The 17,039-nt window shown below is 44.7% G+C and overlaps 1 protein-coding gene across 27 annotated transcripts in view; it reads left to right on the top strand.

Annotated features, from left to right (window-relative positions):
• RBFOX1 (RNA binding fox-1 homolog 1) overlaps window positions 1-17,039 on the top strand; it is a 2,181,496-nt gene that overhangs the window by 2,117,069 nt on the left and 47,388 nt on the right. For 14 of the 27 annotated variants that reach the window (XM_030883902.2, XM_030883896.2, XM_060284041.1 and 11 more), the window contains 2 exons: window positions 5,383-5,515; window positions 15,778-15,817. In XM_030883902.2, coding sequence (XP_030739762.1) covers window positions 5,383-5,515; window positions 15,778-15,817 — 173 coding nt within the window. The remainder of the gene's footprint in view (window positions 1-5,382; window positions 5,516-15,777; window positions 15,818-17,039) is intronic. The other 13 variants (XM_060284028.1, XM_060284024.1, XM_060284027.2 and 10 more) reach the window with 1 other exon arrangement.

The raw sequence follows: 17,039 nt of genomic DNA, 5'->3' as shown, positions 1-17,039 counted from the left end.
TTCCCTATTAACATTCTTTCTACATGGTTCAAGGATAATGCCATTTTGATTTTGTTTTAATCTATATCTGAATCATCTAAGTATTCGCTTCACATATGCAGTTAACCATGATCAATAAGCCAACACACCTGGTAGGCAAGTAAAAATAAATAAATCAGTTTCTGCCATCCCATATGAGTCTAAAGGAAGCTTGACAAACAGGTGTGGGGTTTTTTTTGCCGTTGAAATTGACCATTTGTTAAGAGAAGAGAGCCACACTGTCCTAAACCAGCCATAGGGGAAAAGGCCTCTAATGGAGATGGGGAGAAACACAGAAGGCACCGCTATAAGTCAGGCGAGTTACGGATTATAACGATTGCTATTTTCCACTGTTCCTTGTGGCACACAGGTATTGCATGCAGAGACTGAGACTTGCTGGGTTTCTAGGGAACGCTGTGTGGGGTTCCATGAAGGGAGGAACGTGACAGAGTTCCTTTTATAGACCAGACAGTTATCACCTGTCTGGGGAAAAAGTTTGAGCCCTGCTTTTCCCCCAGAAGTAGAAACCAATCTCCATGCCCCGACTCGGTGCAGCAGTAAACGTGAATTTCAGTGAATTGAGGGGGGGCAGTAATTGCCAGTGCAGTATGTTTATCCACGTTGTCTCCCTTTTCATCAGAATCGCACATATTCCAAGTCTGGTTGCTATGTTTGGGCCAGTACAGCGCTTTCTAAGTATGGGTGCAGTGATTGTTTTTATAAAGACGAGTGAGATCCGGTGTGTTATTTGCACACTGTTTATCTGCAAATCTTGGGCAGGGTGCTTTGTATAAAGGACTGGATTGTGGAAGGTGGAACAGGAAGAGGAAGGGCCTCTACTGTCCCAGAAAGGAGACTAACATGGGTTCACCATCAAAGGGTGTCCACGCATGGTATTAGGTAGCTGACACCTGCGCTGCTGTGTCAGGCAGTTTTCTAAATCAAATAGCAAAACAGATGTAGAGCACTGCCCTCATGGAGCTTGCATTTTAGCAATGGTGAGAGTCTTTTTCCTTCTGTTACTTGATCAATCAAGTTACTTGATTGCTAGTACACCCGGGAAGGTTCATGGCAGCATTCTTCAGAAGGGGATTAGAAAATAAATGGAAGGGAGGAGGAGAAGGAGGGAGGAAGGGTGGGAGGGAGGGATGGACGCCTAATCTGGCCTCTGTATCTCAACACCGAGTTAAATCTTGGCGACAGAGTTTTGGGTGAAGTAGAAAAGAATAGCTTTATTGCTTTGCCAGGCAAAGGGGCCACAGCGGGATAATGCCCTCAAAATTGTCCTGACCTGGAGGGGCTAGTGAGGAGTTTTATAGTAATGGTTCAAAGAGGAGGGCGTGATCAGCTCATGGACTTTCTTCTGATTGTTTGGTGGTGAGCTAAGTGGGAGTCAGCATCATCAACCTTCTGGTTCCAACCGGTGTGGGGTCTACGTGCTTGTGGGCAGCATACTGTTAACTTCTCCCACCTGGCAGGGGTTTCTGTATCTGCAAAACATCTCAAAGATATTATGTGTATCCCTTGAGGGGGAACCAGGACTCTGCCCCAAGGCTGCGCTATTGTCTCTTGATTGCCCCTCCTGTGTCTTCCCAACCCCTCCCTTCCCTGATTAGCAACTGTTTGAACCTGCCTGTTGAAACTCATGGAAGGGGACACAGAAAGGCTTTTGTGCCCAGGAGCCCCACAGGGTCCTGCTTATTTTCTGGAGGAAGGGAGGGGGGAAGAAAAGAGGGGAACAGAAGGGAACATTCATCCATCACGGTGACTAGCTAGAGACTTCATAAAGAGACCCCTTGGCCAGCTCTAGACGGCAACAAGAAAGGGATAGCTGAGAAAACCATCCATCTGGGAGACTCGCGTGCCTTCTCCATGAAGCCCCTGTTACAATGGAACCTCCTTATTTTACCTAAGGGTACTTGGCCTCGCAGGAAGTTGATGTGCAGTCCTTCCCTTGTTCCTTTAACAAAATAAGAATCCCTCTAATGTGCCCTGCTTGGAGCAGCCCAAAGAGCCTGGTATTAAGACCCGTAAATCCCTTATCCTGCATCGAGAAGGATATTTTCTCCCTGCAGCAAAGGGGGTACAAAGTGGCATCCTGGCTCTACCCTTCTAGCAGCTTGTGTTCCCCTCGCTCTACTGCTGAGCTTCTGTTTCATGTTCTATCTCAACATCTAAATCCTCCAAGAATTATTGTAAAACCTGCTTGTCACTGAGAGGGATCTTGTCTGGCTCGCTCCATGCCGTAGCCAGCGATAATGAATGGGTCAGCGTAATTACTGTGTTTCCTCACACAGGCAGCCAGCTGCTCTGCCAGATTGTGAACTTTTCATTTGCTTTATTTCAAAATCCAAGGTGTTCCTCTGAAAACTTAATATTTGAACTGTGGCAAGATAGCGCTGGAGTCAAAGGCACGCTTGCTCATTTTCTCCCCAGTCCTAAAGCCAACATCTCCTATCTCATGACTCCTGGGCTTTTAAGGTATTAGGTTTCCCTGCTTTTCCCATTGAGGTTGACACCTCTTTGCAATTTCAAGAACAGTAGTTGAAACACCAGCCAGGAAACATGGGTGGTGAGGGCTGAAAAGCTGAGAAGTAAGTACTGCTGTATGATTTGTCTTGAACGACAATTTAAAAAAAAGAAGTAACCTAGGTGGTCTTCTCAGACATAAATAGATAAAAATCATTCTGACTTGATTCTACCAGCGTAGCATTTACCAGCATCAGCACAGAAGGATATGGTAGAATCCACGAAACAGGATAGCTGTTGGCCATTCAAGAACACACAGAATTCCAGACGACAGCTAGTCTGCCTTCACTTCTGGGTCAAGGGTTATATTCCACTCCGTGCAATTCCATGAATATAGAATTGGGAATGGCTCCTGTGGGAAATCCCACTTCCTTCTTCTCCCCGCCCCTTGCCACCCACATGCAGCTGCAAACCTACTCTATCCAAGGACTCTGGGAGTAATGGGAATTAATGGGGTGAAGGGCTTCTACTCTTTATTTCTTTTCTTTTCTTTTAATTGAAGTATAGCTGATTTACAGTGTTGCATTAATTTCTGCTGTACAACAAAGTTATTCAGTTATATATATTATATATATATATCAATACATTCTTTTTTTAGTATTCTTTTCCATTATGGTTTATCATAAGATAGTGCTGTGCTATACAGTAGGACCTTGTTGTTTATCCATTCTATATATAGAAGCTTGCATCTGCTAACCCCTAGCTTCCACTCCATCCCTCCCCCAGCCCCCTCCCCCTTGGCAACCACCAGTGTGTTCTCTGGGTGGAGGGCTTCTACTCTTGAATGTGATAGAGGGGAGGGGAAAAGCCCTTCTCTGCCTTTTGGATGTAGGGTGGAGGCAAGTTTAACATAATATGAAATACAGCACCCTGTGAGAGGCTGGGTATTCAGCAAAATAGAGATCCTGGCAGAGGGAAGTTTGGATGTGCTGAGTTAACTGGGGGAAAGAGCTTCCTTGGCTGTGAGGCCTCTCTGAGCCTTTAGGGTCCTATGATGCCAAGAGAAGCTGTGTCCTTCCCAGCCTTGCCTGTTGTTACCAACACTGTCCGAAATCCCAGGGGAGTTGGAGCAGGGGAGGCAGGGCTGTAGATGGGGAGGAAAGCCCTCCCACCCTGGTTCATGTCATCTGTCTCCCTCTCTCTTGAAATCCTCAAAGCTCCTGTTAGGTAAGCAGGATGAGGGGAGAGAATGGAACAGGGAGAGGAAGTTCCCTGGATAGTCTGTCAATCATTTGGCTGGACCACAGCCCACAGTTCATTCACTTGTTCATGCATGTAAGTCATCTAGAATCTACTGTGTCCAGTATCTAGAACCTACTGTGGACAAAATCAGGGGGCTTCTGCTGACCTGGGGGAGGCGCAGGGAGATGCAAAGATGAATGGGATACGGTGGGAGGCCTCAAGGAGCTGGCAGATGAATAGAAGAGGTAAAGGCAACAAATGACTGACTTCTCTCAATACCTGTGAGAGGTTGGGTATTCTGCAGACTAGAGTTCCTGGAAAAATGAAGTTTGGGGGTTCTGGGTTAATGCTGTTAATGCACTTCCCTTACCTTAGGACTCTGAGCCTTTAATATAGAGCTCCTGGGACAGTCGTTTCCTAAAAAAGCATCCCCTCCACGGGATTCAGTGTGGGCAACAGTGCCTGCTGCTAAGTGGGATGGGACAGGCATGGCCAGCATGGTGAGAGCGGTGAGATTCAGTGACAGAAGGAGCAGGAAGGCAGAGGTGGTGTTGTGAAGGCTTCAAGGGCCCTGATGCCTGAGGATTTGCAGACATCCTAGGAGGAATGACACCCCTGGCAGCGGAAGCCATATTAATTATCAGGGATCTCAAGCATCAGGCTTACTTTCCCTGCTGACTCCTCACCAAGTCACTCTGCTCAGAGAATTTTCCCCCAGGGAAGAAAACTCTGCCCAAACCCTTTCCTTCAGAGTTGAATTTCCACACTTCTCTGCAATTATGTTTGTGGTAGAAATGGTTTTATAAGCTGTGTAAATGGTTAGGGGGCTGATGGGACCTTAGTAATAATTTGTTTCTTGGAGCCCGAGAGGTCCATACACCAACGATGTGTACACTTGTCTCTAGGAACGCAGTATTTCAATTTAAAATTTTTAACAAGCAATATAGGTACATAAAGGAAAATAAGGAAAAAAATTAAAATGGTTGGGGGAAAGCTATGAATAGACAACTAACATTTACTTATGAAGTTCAGCCCCAGAGATAACTACAAACACATTGAAATATGTATGTATATGAATTTGTATATATAACTATATAAACACGCATATATAAATATGCACATATACATATACCCACATGCATGCATACATGTATATACACACATCCAGGTATATGGTATATACACATATATTCACTTCCACATGCACACATGCTTATACAGATGTATGTGTACATATACACATGCATAGTGTGTGCTCATCCACATATATATCACACTGTGCATAGATGGGTGATAGGTAGACAGATTTGAGAGCACACTGCACATACATCTTGCAATCTGTTGCAATACCTTTTTAAAAATTTAAGTTTGTGCAGTGAGCTTTTCTCTGGTTATTAAGAATGCTTTGTGAAGGTCTGTCCTTGACCTTGGGCACAGGGACCACGGGCTGAACTAGCCCATCCTTTCTGGAATCAGACCTTGGTCTCCTCCCTGCTACCCGCCTTTGGAAGCCTGACTCTGGGAAGGAAGGGGGGCAGGTGTCCAGCCTTGGCCTGCGGGGAGAAGGGTCCTGAGTGGGGGTGGGGAGGGGCGGGTGGTTCCCTCAAAGGCAGGAGTGCCTCTGAAAGCTCTGCTCTCTCCTGTCGCCCGCAGTGCCCGGCTTCCCGTATCCAGCCGCCACCGCCGCGGCCGCCTACCGAGGGGCGCATCTGCGAGGCCGCGGCCGCACCGTGTACAACACCTTCCGGGCCGCGGCGCCCCCGCCCCCGATCCCGGCCTACGGCGGGTAAGTGGGGCAGCCCCCCGACCCCGGGCGGGCCTCCCGCACCAGCACCCCTTGCGTGCGATCTAGCGCATGCCGGCCTTGAGCGCCCGCCCCCCCACCCCGCCTCCCGGAACCGCCCGGCATGCAGCCCGCGCGCTTGCTGTGCAGCACCTTGCAAACAGTCTTGAAAAATGAGTGTAATTCGTCTTGTCATGGTTGGTGCCTTTAAGCATTCTACATGTCACATTTTGTTATGTAAATTCTCTTTGAGACTGAATGCTGGAGAACAGAGAAATGGTTACAGCCCAAGACGTCTTTCTGATGATTGCAAACATCTGGTGATTAAGGAGGTTGGATCACATTTGCCCTTTGAATCCCTCGGTGGAGGGACAGGAGGGTTTCAAACGTACAATCCACTGGGGCGGTCTTGCCCCCCTCCCCAAAGACATCTTGTGCTTCAAGGTGAATGAACCTTTGGCCCAGAAGAGAAAATTAGGTGTCGAGTCTAATGCAAACTCTTGAAGTTCAAAGAAATTGGAAGTGACTCATTTAGTTGGATTTTCCAAAATTGCCTTTGCCTTCCTTTTTCCCTCTCTGAGGACAATGCAGATTGATTTGTTCCCCGAGGCCCGTTTGGTCTTTCTGTACATGGACTTTGCTGTTGCCGAGTGAATATCAAGGAATGGTGGTGAATGCTGAGGGAAAAAAAATTGGTACTGGCGTAATGGGCTGCTTTCTTGAAGTGCTACCCTTTCTGCCTCACTGTTAGGAATCCTCCTAGAACATTCTGGTCCCCTGGAGTCGGAGAGAGGGAAGTCTCTAAGGCAGTGGTCCTCATGGGACATTGGGAATGTCTGGAGACATTTTTATTTTTGTTTGTTGTGATAGCATCTACTGGGTAGAGGCCCGAGATGCTGCTAAAAATCCTACAAGGCACAGGACAGGACAGGACAGCCTCCCAACACACCCCCCAACACAAAGAGTTACAGGGCCCAAATGCCAATAGCACCACTCAAAGGAAAACTCAGCTATACCCAGCACAGTCTGGCCAGGAGACTGGCTTTCTGGTCTCTAGAAAGAATCTGGCTATATTCAGGACTGTGTGAAAGGGTTAAATGCATTTTCCATAGCTCTTTGGCTTATCCATCTTTTAGAAAACCTGAATAAGCCTAGATCATCTTTATTCTGATGACAAAGGGAAACACTCTTTGTTCATTATTTATTCATATCTCACGCATTCCCAAGTAGAGCATTTGAAGTGTTTTAAAAACGAATGCAATGAAACAAAGTTAAGACTATTAAGAAGTGAAATTTGATGAAATCATCAGGAAGGGAAAATAAAAGCAGAGAAATAAGACAATGTCCATCATTTCTGTATTGTCATTAGAGTTTTTTTACCGAAAAGGTGGAGAATAATAACGAACCAAGGACAAATCGGCCTTAAATTCTCCCAACCCTCCAAAACAGTGCGTCTCCATGTCCTAAGCCTTATGTATCTGACTGTGTACTGTAAGGAATCATTGCTAGTATGATCATTATCTCCAGCCCACAGTGTCGAGCCCATTTTTAGATTCAAAAAGGCAGAAACAAAGATTTGTTATTCCCAAGGTCACATCATGAGTTATGAAGAAAAAATAAGTTACCCTTTAGGCTCATGAAAGCAAGATTCATAAGCCGTAAATGCAGAACTGCATGTTTATATCACATTAGTTTGTCTGAAAATCATTATCTTACCTTAGTAGATGGTAATTGTCGCTTTTTGGTCTATGTACCCTCAGTATATCACTACTATATTGAGCAGAAAAAAATAAAATTGTATGGCTTATCCTCATGTGAACAATTTATAAAAATCTCAGTAACACACCTGCTGTAAAATTGAAATTTGCTAACTTATAATGAACTTGCTCTTTGCTGGCAATAACCAGGTATAACTAATGCCATGTTCGCCAGGGAGAGAACCAGGCATCTCCAAGCAGTGAAGCACGTTGGTGGTGACTGCTTTGGACATGACTTCATTTTAATATTCCAGTGATCTTCCTAATCATTTTGGTTATAATAGTGAATTGTGCCTCTTCACTGGCAATATTATGGTTGGAATTCTGAAACCACACCTAGTAGGAAGACAAAATTCTCAAGACGGGCAGAGTAGGAAACTTAGAAGGGCTAAGGGTGTGTGTGTCCATGTGTGCATGTTCTATAAGAGCAGATTGAAAAGGAGGAAATTCAGCTAGTTGCCTGGGTGTTTTGCTGGATTACAAACTGCCTGGAGTGCTTTGAAATGAAAAAGTGTGAACTCAGCATCTTCAATGAAGGTTCCTTTCCCTTCATTGGCTTAGGCTGAAGGAGTCCACGGTGGGGGGGGGGGCCTGGGAGGGGCAGCCCATCTTGGAGAGGAAAAGAGCTGAGCAGGACACAGAGCCGACATTGGCTGGAGTCGAGAGCGCCCTGATCTATGTTGAGTGGAAGCAAGCAGCAGAGAGGTTGGAAACCCATTTCTGTTTCCAGGGTGACATTAGCAGGATTCAGGTGGTCCCAGGAATAGTATGGATTTCCTGTAGCTGTTTGTCTTCAAAGTCCTTTAGTTTCCTGATTTCTCGATTTGACTGTCTTTTCTCCAGTCCAGTTAATTGCTTCTCTCAGCTCCATGCACTGTCTTACGCTAAGGATGCTGAGGCAAATGGTGCCTTTGGAGGAGTTTCTTACAGTCAGGCACGGGGAACACCATAGATGCTAACGATTTCAACAAATGTGATAAGTGATAAGATAGGGTGTTGAGTGAGCACCAGCTTGGGTTCCAGAAAGCTTCCAGAGAGAGAAGAAATCCAATCATTTCCATTGTAAATCAATTATACTTCAGTTAAAAAAAATATTTTTTATTTGAAAAGTTTAAAACCAAAAAAGAAAACAAAAGAAAGAATCCAATCAGGAAAAATCCAATCATTTCCTAAATTGCCACATTAAGCTCTCATTCTGCGATGCTCCCTCATACTCAGAGGCCCCCATCTTTTCATAAGCCATGACCTGAGAAAAACTGCATTTATTAAGGAAGAATCTATTTTTCCCATTGTCACCAATTGAAGACATATCTGTCATCCTAAACCTCTGTTTTCCATGAAGTATCCAATATGAATACTCTGTTACTAAAATTGCAACGAAGAATGTGTCATTTATCCTATGTCCAGGTATAGCTTCCTTTTTTTTTTTTTGTGAGATATTGAAAAAAATCCACAGACCCTCCAAGGCCACCTTTGAGAAGCCCTGAGTGACCCTTGGAAGTATCCAACGTCAAGATAGTCACCCAGGAGGAGTCACTAAGGATGCTCTTACATTTCCTTTTACTGATTTGGTTTTCCCCTCCACGTCCTGATATTTTCTGAAATTTCTCCCAGCAAGTAAAGAATGTAGGTTATGAAGAGCCCTGTCTCCTCTTTCTCACATAGCTAAGTAGAAAGTTATTGGGACATTAATTCATGATCACTCCTGGTGGCGGGGGGGAAGGCTCTACTTGGACCAGGGATCACAGGAATGAGAGGAAAGCCCTAGACTGGCCCAACCAACCCCTTAGTGATTGCCAGCATTAACTGAGTGAGAATGGGTGATGAGTTAGAAAGCTAATGTCTACACAGTCTATAAGATTGTTACAATCCTATAAAGACACAGACTATGGGGCAGATGAGATTGGCTCCTGCTTTTCTATCTCATACTGCCCTGGGTAGCTGACTTAACCTCTGCAGGCACAGTTGCCTTAGCAGGGGAGTGAAGACTACACCTGCCTCCGTAGGGTTGATAGAGGATGAAATAGGGAGATGAAGGTAAGGTTACAACTTAGTTCCATCAAATGGCATGTGTTAAGTGAACCGTAGCTACTGTTGTTGCTGTTAACGTGGTTATTGACTTTTTATTAGCTGCTCATACCCTCCTCTTTCTCAAGGGTCCCCTCTGGCTTATGTTGAGTACCCATATCTTTCCTTCCATGAGTCACGTACCCATTGGCTGGGGGACTCCTACAGTTCACAGACCTCCATTCCCCATACGCCACAGAGACGGCTTTGGACAGAGGCACTTCAGTGGTTTATGGAATCTGTAGATTGGAAATAAGATATTAACTAGTGAACAGTCTCAGGGAGAGCTAAATGGACCAAGTCGTCCATATTTCTCCTTGCATTTGCCCCTGGAGTCTGTTTAGATAAATGGCTACCATGTCCAGTCTGTCTTCCTAGGACTCATATTTGGGAGAAATTACCCATTGGGTAGTTGTCATCCAAGGGGGCTGGCAGGCTGATGATGTGTGGATGAAGACGGAAGGTAGAAGCGTAAGAGACACATACACAGGCTCAGTACAACATCGGATGTTACAGGACAGCAACTAAACCTCAGTCCTCTCCCCACAAAACCCTATGAGATTGGCCTCACCAAGTTCTTGTTCTTAATTAGTTAATTAATTAACAGCACCTTATCAAGTGCCTACTATGTACCCATCACATTGTATGGGGCTAGGGATGTAGAGAACCATAGGAGATTTTTAAAGTTATTCTTCTTCTTCTAAGTTAAGCACCCAGCATTTGCTATAGGGTTTTTATCTTGGCTCTCTGGATATTTTTGAGCAAGACATTTTGTACTTTCTCAAGTCATTAATTATGTCACATGTATGTACAACCTCTCAGAGTTACCATGAGAAGTATTTTGAGCTGAATATGCTACTCTAAGTGCAAGAAAGATATGGTGGTATCCCAGGAAAAAACTTCTTACAGTTGGTCAGTGCAAGAATGAAGCCCATACACAGAGCCTTTGGGAGTGCTTTCAGGTTAGGTCCTGAAGAAGCCTTTAGAACAGTGTGTGCAAACCTTTCTTTCTGTAAATCAACCATGTTTTTTGGTTTTAATTTATAAATGTCTTATCCTCAGATTGTATTATCTGATGCTTGGGACGTTTCTCGATGAACATAAACATTAGGTCATCATCACCTAGCCCCAGAATACTTTCCAGAATTCTCTTTAGCTTTTTTGGTTTTTTGGTTTTGCCGTGAATTCTTGTTTAAATTCTCAGTCAGTTTTAAAATGTAACCTCTCACATTAAAAAAAAAAAAGCCTCTTAATTGAGTGCATTTAAAGACAAACACTCTAAGTCAGTGGTTCTTAAATTTGGGGGGAGAATGTGGGATGTCACAGATGCCTTTGATAATCTAATTAAAATATGTATTTTCCCCAGGAGAATGTCAGTGTACATACACTGCCCAATTCTATACAAATGCTAGTGAGTGTATGGCCCCACCTGATATCCATTCAGAAACAACTAGATTTGAATGCATTAAAAATATTATTTTCCACTTGGGCAGTAAGATAAAGCAGCTTTACATAACCTTTCCTTCAAGAATGTATTTGTGGTTGGGATATATTATGTTACCCAAACAGATTGTATAGTTTGGGCATCGCATGATTTCTTTCTTTCCTTTTTTTATAAAGTAAACTAATTTGCTATAGTGCAATCATTCCCTGCTTGCATTCATTCAAATATTTAACTCCTGTTATTACCTTTCTAAGAAAATGAGATGTGCATTTGCATCACGCTCTTGTGAAAGCATATTGCAGTTCCGAAGAGATTACAGTTACCTTTGCATGGCTAGACAGACCGCCTCTGCATTAAAATAAGGCTGCACCTGTTCAATGCATGATGGCAACTCTCTTCTCTTGTACTGGGATGTGGCTAATTTATTGATAGCTATGCATTAGACATCATCCCCTGCCCTCATTTCCCTTCGCATATGCACCTGTTTAGTGGGGTTTTAAAAAAATGTTTGGATCCATTCTCGAAAACCAACATGGGACTTTCTAAGAGCTTGCCTATAACCAGCTCCTATTTAGAGTAGGACCTAGGAAGCTGACCTTCAGGGTTGCCTCAAATGTAAAGTAAAATGACACGTGGAGGTTGGTGCTCCGTAGGGCAATAAGCCTATTAGTCCTAGGACCGGCAGCGTCAGCGTCCCATTACTTGTTAAAAATGCAAATTCTTAGACCCAGCCTCCCCACCCCGCCGTCCAGATCTATTGATTCAGAACCTCTGGGCTGGGCATGGGGCCCAGCCATCTGTGTTTTAACAGGCCCTCGAGGTGGTCCTGATGCCTGCTGAAGTTTGACCACTGCCGCCTGCCATGGCAATTAAAAATGTGGGCTGTGAAGCCAATACAACCTGGGCTAGAATCCCAGCTTCTTCATCAGTACCTAGCTCTCTCCATTTCACTCTCTTGATGTCCAAAGAGGCTATAATAACATTATCCGTCTCGTAGGGGTATTTTGAGGATTAGGTGGGATAATGATAATTAGGTCAGACTAGGGACGGACACAGAGGAATCGCTCTCTAGGTGTGAGGGCTCGTAGCGATCACATTCGTGCTATGACTTAGGAAAAAAACACACAGTATCGTGATGAAACTCGCAGCCCATCAAGTGGCTTTGTTTCATGCGGCCAATGAGGATGGCCGTATCGGTTCCTAGTTTTTTGGAGTCATCGTGAAGGTAGATCACTCACCCTCTGGTTCGTTTCTCTCCAAACTGTGCAGGTGTTGCCCATAGTGAAAACCAGCAGTCCCTACCCTGGGCGGTTTGTAAGAGCAGCTAGAATTCTCCACTTCCTTTCTTAGGGAAGCCACCACAGTAGGCTGAGCCTCTGAACACCCCCAAACTAGAAATTATGCCCTGGACCCTGTAGACATCAGACCTTGCATTGGCTTTTCCCTTTGTCTGGCTTGCTTTTCCTCCCTAGTTCCTCTTGAACTAGCTCAGGTGCTGGGGTTTCTGGGCCGTTCGCTGGGGTTCCCTCACCTCTGATGCCAGCCCTCCTCCTTCCATTACCAGGTCAGAGCGCCATCATTCCCCTCCTCTGCAGCAGCTCTCGCGGCTGCCACCTTACACCAGGGTACCTGGCTTTGTGCCTCCCTGTAAGCTCCCTGGGGGCAGCCTTAGCTGGTGGACTTGCCCTGAGCCTCAGCATCCTGGTTGGAGTGTAGTAAGCATTTCAACAGCAGAGGAATAGGGCTCATCAGTCAGTTTGTTTGAGTCTGTTCAAATGAGACGCCAGATCGCATGTTCCCTTTGGTTCTCTGTCTTGTAAACGTGGGATGTCAGAGTCCCTGAGTAATCTTCTGTGGTCCATGGTGGAGGGCAGAGCGTGGCAGCCAGGTCACCTGGCTGAACAAGCCTAAGGCAAACATCGGGGCCTGTTCCTGACTCACTTCTGGGAGCTGTTGGTACCAAGAGGCTTGCCATGGAGGCACGCAGCTGGCCACAGTGCGCAAGACCTTGTCCTGATGAAAGAAGGGGCCCTTTTCTCAGCCAGAGCTCTGCCTCAGCAACTCCTGGTCCTGTGCCCCCTGGAACAGCCCCCAATGTCTGCAAGAGCAGACACAGATGGAGTCCCCCTCTACAAATATTTAGAGAAAGGCATCCCTTCCCATATTTGAATGTATATTGTTTGGTTAAATATTAATATATTGTTCACATGTGCATCACATTCTGTCTAGCCTCTTGCACTGGTATCCTAAGTCCGGGTCCAGGTTTTTGGGTTTTATTGTTTGTTTGTTTTTGGCCTCACCGTGTGGCTTGTGGGATCTTAGTTCCCCGACCAGGGATCGAACCCATGCCCCCTGCAGTGGAAGCTCAGAGTCCTAACCACTGGACTGCCAGGGAAGTCCCAGGGTCCAGTTTTCGAATCTTACCCCCCCCCCATTGACAACAGCCATTGATGCTGAATAACCAGATGAAGATTCTACCTAGAATTGTTCTGTGTCACCTTCTGTCACCTACTAATGGCCTACTCCCCCCTTTAAACTATGGGCAGTGTTCACTCAATAGATATTTACTTACATCTTCAGTGTGAAAAGCAATGTGTTGGCCATCAAGTGGGATAGAATGTCGAGTAAGCTATTGGGTGCAACTTTCAGGGCGAAATGAGCTGCCTACACAAATGCCTTTAATATTTGACCAATATTTAAAATTGTTGGACCAAGTGAGGATTTAAGGATCGGAAAACGTGGTGCTGGTGTTCACAGGAAGGAGGAAGAACTCCGCTTGGGGTGGGCACTGGATAAAGCTCATAGCGATGTGATATTTAATTAGAACTTTGTTGGCAACTACCTTGCTCATCGCTTTGCACACATCACCTAACTCAATCCTCCCTTGACGTGGGCACTTAATCTCCTTCCCCATTTCACAGATGAAGAAGTGAAGCTCAGGTAGCTTAGGTCATTAGTCCCAGGGCGCATAGCTGCTGACTGCTGAGGCTGTGACCCAGATGCCCGTGTGTTTCCTCTCTAACTTGGCTCTTGAATGGTGTTCTGCTTTTGGATGAGGTTATCAGGACATAAGGCTTCCCTGGCACGAGGACCAGCACTTGCAAGGGCGTGATGTCATGGAGGAATGGACAGTGTGACGTCTTGGGGGAATGGACAGTGCTGTTCTGATCTGGCTGAATGATCAGCTCTGGGCCCAGTCTTGTTGGCAGAGGCCAGCCCTGGCTTCTGACCCCCAACAGGCAGTATCTTTTTATGTTGGAAACGTTGAAAGAGAAATCAAAGCCTAGCTCAGGATGCCACTTACCTCTGTATCTCGGATTAGGGTTTGACGCTGCTTGACAAGTGCTCTTGTGAACCGGAGCGCCTTTTCGATCCAAACAAAAACAGCTGAAAGTGATTCCTACTGACCTCCTTAGCATGTGAAATCCCTGCCCCGTTTTTAAAGATGATGGTACTTGGGGTTTAACCAATCAACTCTGAAAAGCTCTGAGAAGCACACTGCAGTGTTCTCCAGCAAACCAGTGTCACTGCCGTGTGCGTGTGTGCATGTGCGTGTTGTCGAGTGTCTCCCCTTGGCTCTCGATATGCTTGGCTTACCTGCGGGTCCACTCTGCTCCTGAAACCTGCTGGAATCCTTCGGTAATCAAAGTCCTGCTTCTGTTAGGACTGCAGCTCCATTCGACGGTGGGGCGCATTGGAGAATTTGCGGTGGGGCGCATTTGACAGAATCATAAATCATCTGTAAATTCCAGGGGAAGAGATCAGGGAAGGTTATTAATAACAACTGCTATCCTTTGGAAACATGCCTTAGAAACCCGCATTTTTGTATTTGAGATGTTCTGGGATCTTCACAAAGGCCTGTGAGGTGCGCAGGCTACATGGGATCCTCATTAAACCCGTTTTAATGCTTAGGAATTTTAAGTCAGTTTCCTAGGAGCACAGAGCTGTGAGCTTCTTTTCCTGGATATTTCACTCGAGGTAAACCAGAAAACTTCTGGAAAAGTCCAGGATCTTTTATTTACCCCGTCCTGTGAAGTCCCTTCTCTAAATGGACAGGAATCAGAGAGCTGCTGTGAGGCCAGGCTTGTTCAATCATTATGTGGGAGTCTGCTTAGTCTGGTTATAATTTATGCGAATATACACACAGACATAGGCGTGTACACACACATGACTCATGAGCCCACGTACACACAGATGTGCACACACATACTACTACACACATCATATGCACAATGTCTACATTCATATACACATGCACACACATGCACTTATGTGCATGTACATGGTATACATATGCACACACGTATGCATTTACATGTTCAAAGTAACGCACACATTCATATGCATATATACGCACGAAGCACACCCATATACAAAAGCACACATATATTTTTGCACACACATCTACACACCTGTTCACACACCCGTATAATTAGAGATAGTCTACATGTACCATAAAAGAGGGGCACGTGGAATTACCAAATAGAATACTAGAGTGTGAAAGAATACAGAAGAAAGTTTCTGAGATCGTCTGGATTGTGCAGTGCCCCTGAGGTCACTCAGCTCTAACCCGTACTGAAAATGTGACATCCATACGCCTGCTCTTATCGATCATATATTTTAAGCAGATGATTTTTTTTCCCGGGGGACCTAGATGGTTTGGCTGAATGCAAATCCCGATCCTCATATCTGCGTGGGTCACTTAAAATAAACGTGAATCCTCTCTGCATTTCTGCACCCCTCCGGAAAGATTGGAACGTCTGGTACCCAGCACGCCGCCATGTCTTGATTCTGGGCCGACACCGAACCCCAGCCTAATTTTCTCAGTCTGATGGACTGCCGTTGTCTCCAACCTCCTTAACCAATCTGAAAACGATCCTCGGTTCCTGTGTTTCGGATCTTGTGACCAGACTAACTTCGCCAGTGCAGGGGTTGGTGTGTCTGCATGGGGAAATGCACTAATATGAATGTTTTTCTTTGTGTGTGCACCCTTGCAGTGTTGTTTACCAGGATGGATTTTATGGTGCAGACATTTATGTAAGTATTCATTAACGTGCATGCCATCCTTGTTTCCTCCCGAGTCATTCTTTTTACAAGTTTGCTGCAAATTTCTCTACTGGGTGCCGCCCATTTCCTGTTCCTGTGAGAAAGAGTTCAAAGGCTTGGGGGACTGAAGGCCTTCTGCTCATGATAGCTATCGTGCTGTTGAGTGAGTGGCATTAACTCCCTGATTAACTTCAGAATAAACGCAAAACACCTTCCCCAAAAAGATGACATTTTTCCCATGTCAAGTTAAAGACCCTCCTTCAAAAAGAAATCCTCTCTGAAGTTCTCAGTATGGTCTGTGTGGTTTCAGTATAATATGTAAGATGACAGCTGTAGTTACCAGCTGTAGAGGGTGAAAATATATTTTCATGGCTGATGTTTTGGATGTTTTCTTGTAAATATATTTAATTGTTGATCACTACAGCCCCAGAAAGATATTTCTTCCCCCAAACCCCGTTTCTCTCTCTCTCCCCCACTGATGATTTTAGCAAGAAATATCTCCTAACAAAATACAGGCCAACTTGTGCATTCAACTCTTATTTTTTTCAACTCTTTATTCCCTCCATCTCGCCCAAACAGTTACCTGATGTAGAATTATTTGTCCAATTTAGAATTGTTTGTTAAATGGTACCACTTTATTAAGCTTTTCACTTTTAGAGAAGAGGAGGATGTTTCTCATTATGGGGCCATAATTAAATTTACCTAACTTGATCTAGAGATAGTTATTCACCCATGGTATGATATTAGCCTCAATGTTTTGAAAGTGACTTGGAATAAACACAATTTAAAAGAAATGGGTGGGGTTGGGGGTATTTTCTAAATCATATCATTTTTATTACGAGGGACCTCAAATAAATTCAGTGGAATCATATTTGTTGTTTTATAGATTAGATAACAAAGAAAAATGTAACCATATTTCTGATCAAATTGAGGCAATTTACTAGAAAATAGGAAAGACACTAGTTATTTAATTTCCTTCCCTTCGAATTTCAAATAATTACAATTTTGAGGCAGAGTATTAATCTCCATCAATGATGAACTTGGGTTTTATTATAATTGCATCAAGTACATTTATTATAATCTGTGGGTTAGGTTTTTTTTTCCCCCCTTAATGAAATGAAAGAGCAACCTACATGTTCTTTATTCACCCAGGGAACAACCTGTTTCCTTCTTGTGTGTGTAGCTCCATCCACTCCTTCTCAAGTCCTCTTTT

The sequence above is a fragment of the Globicephala melas genome, chromosome 15, assembly GCF_963455315.2.
Source record: "Globicephala melas chromosome 15, mGloMel1.2, whole genome shotgun sequence".
In the NCBI taxonomy this organism is placed as follows: domain Eukaryota; kingdom Metazoa; phylum Chordata; class Mammalia; order Artiodactyla; family Delphinidae; genus Globicephala; species Globicephala melas.
The sequence above is the reverse complement of the archived record's forward strand: the minus strand, read 5'-3'. Positions and strand labels throughout refer to the sequence as shown.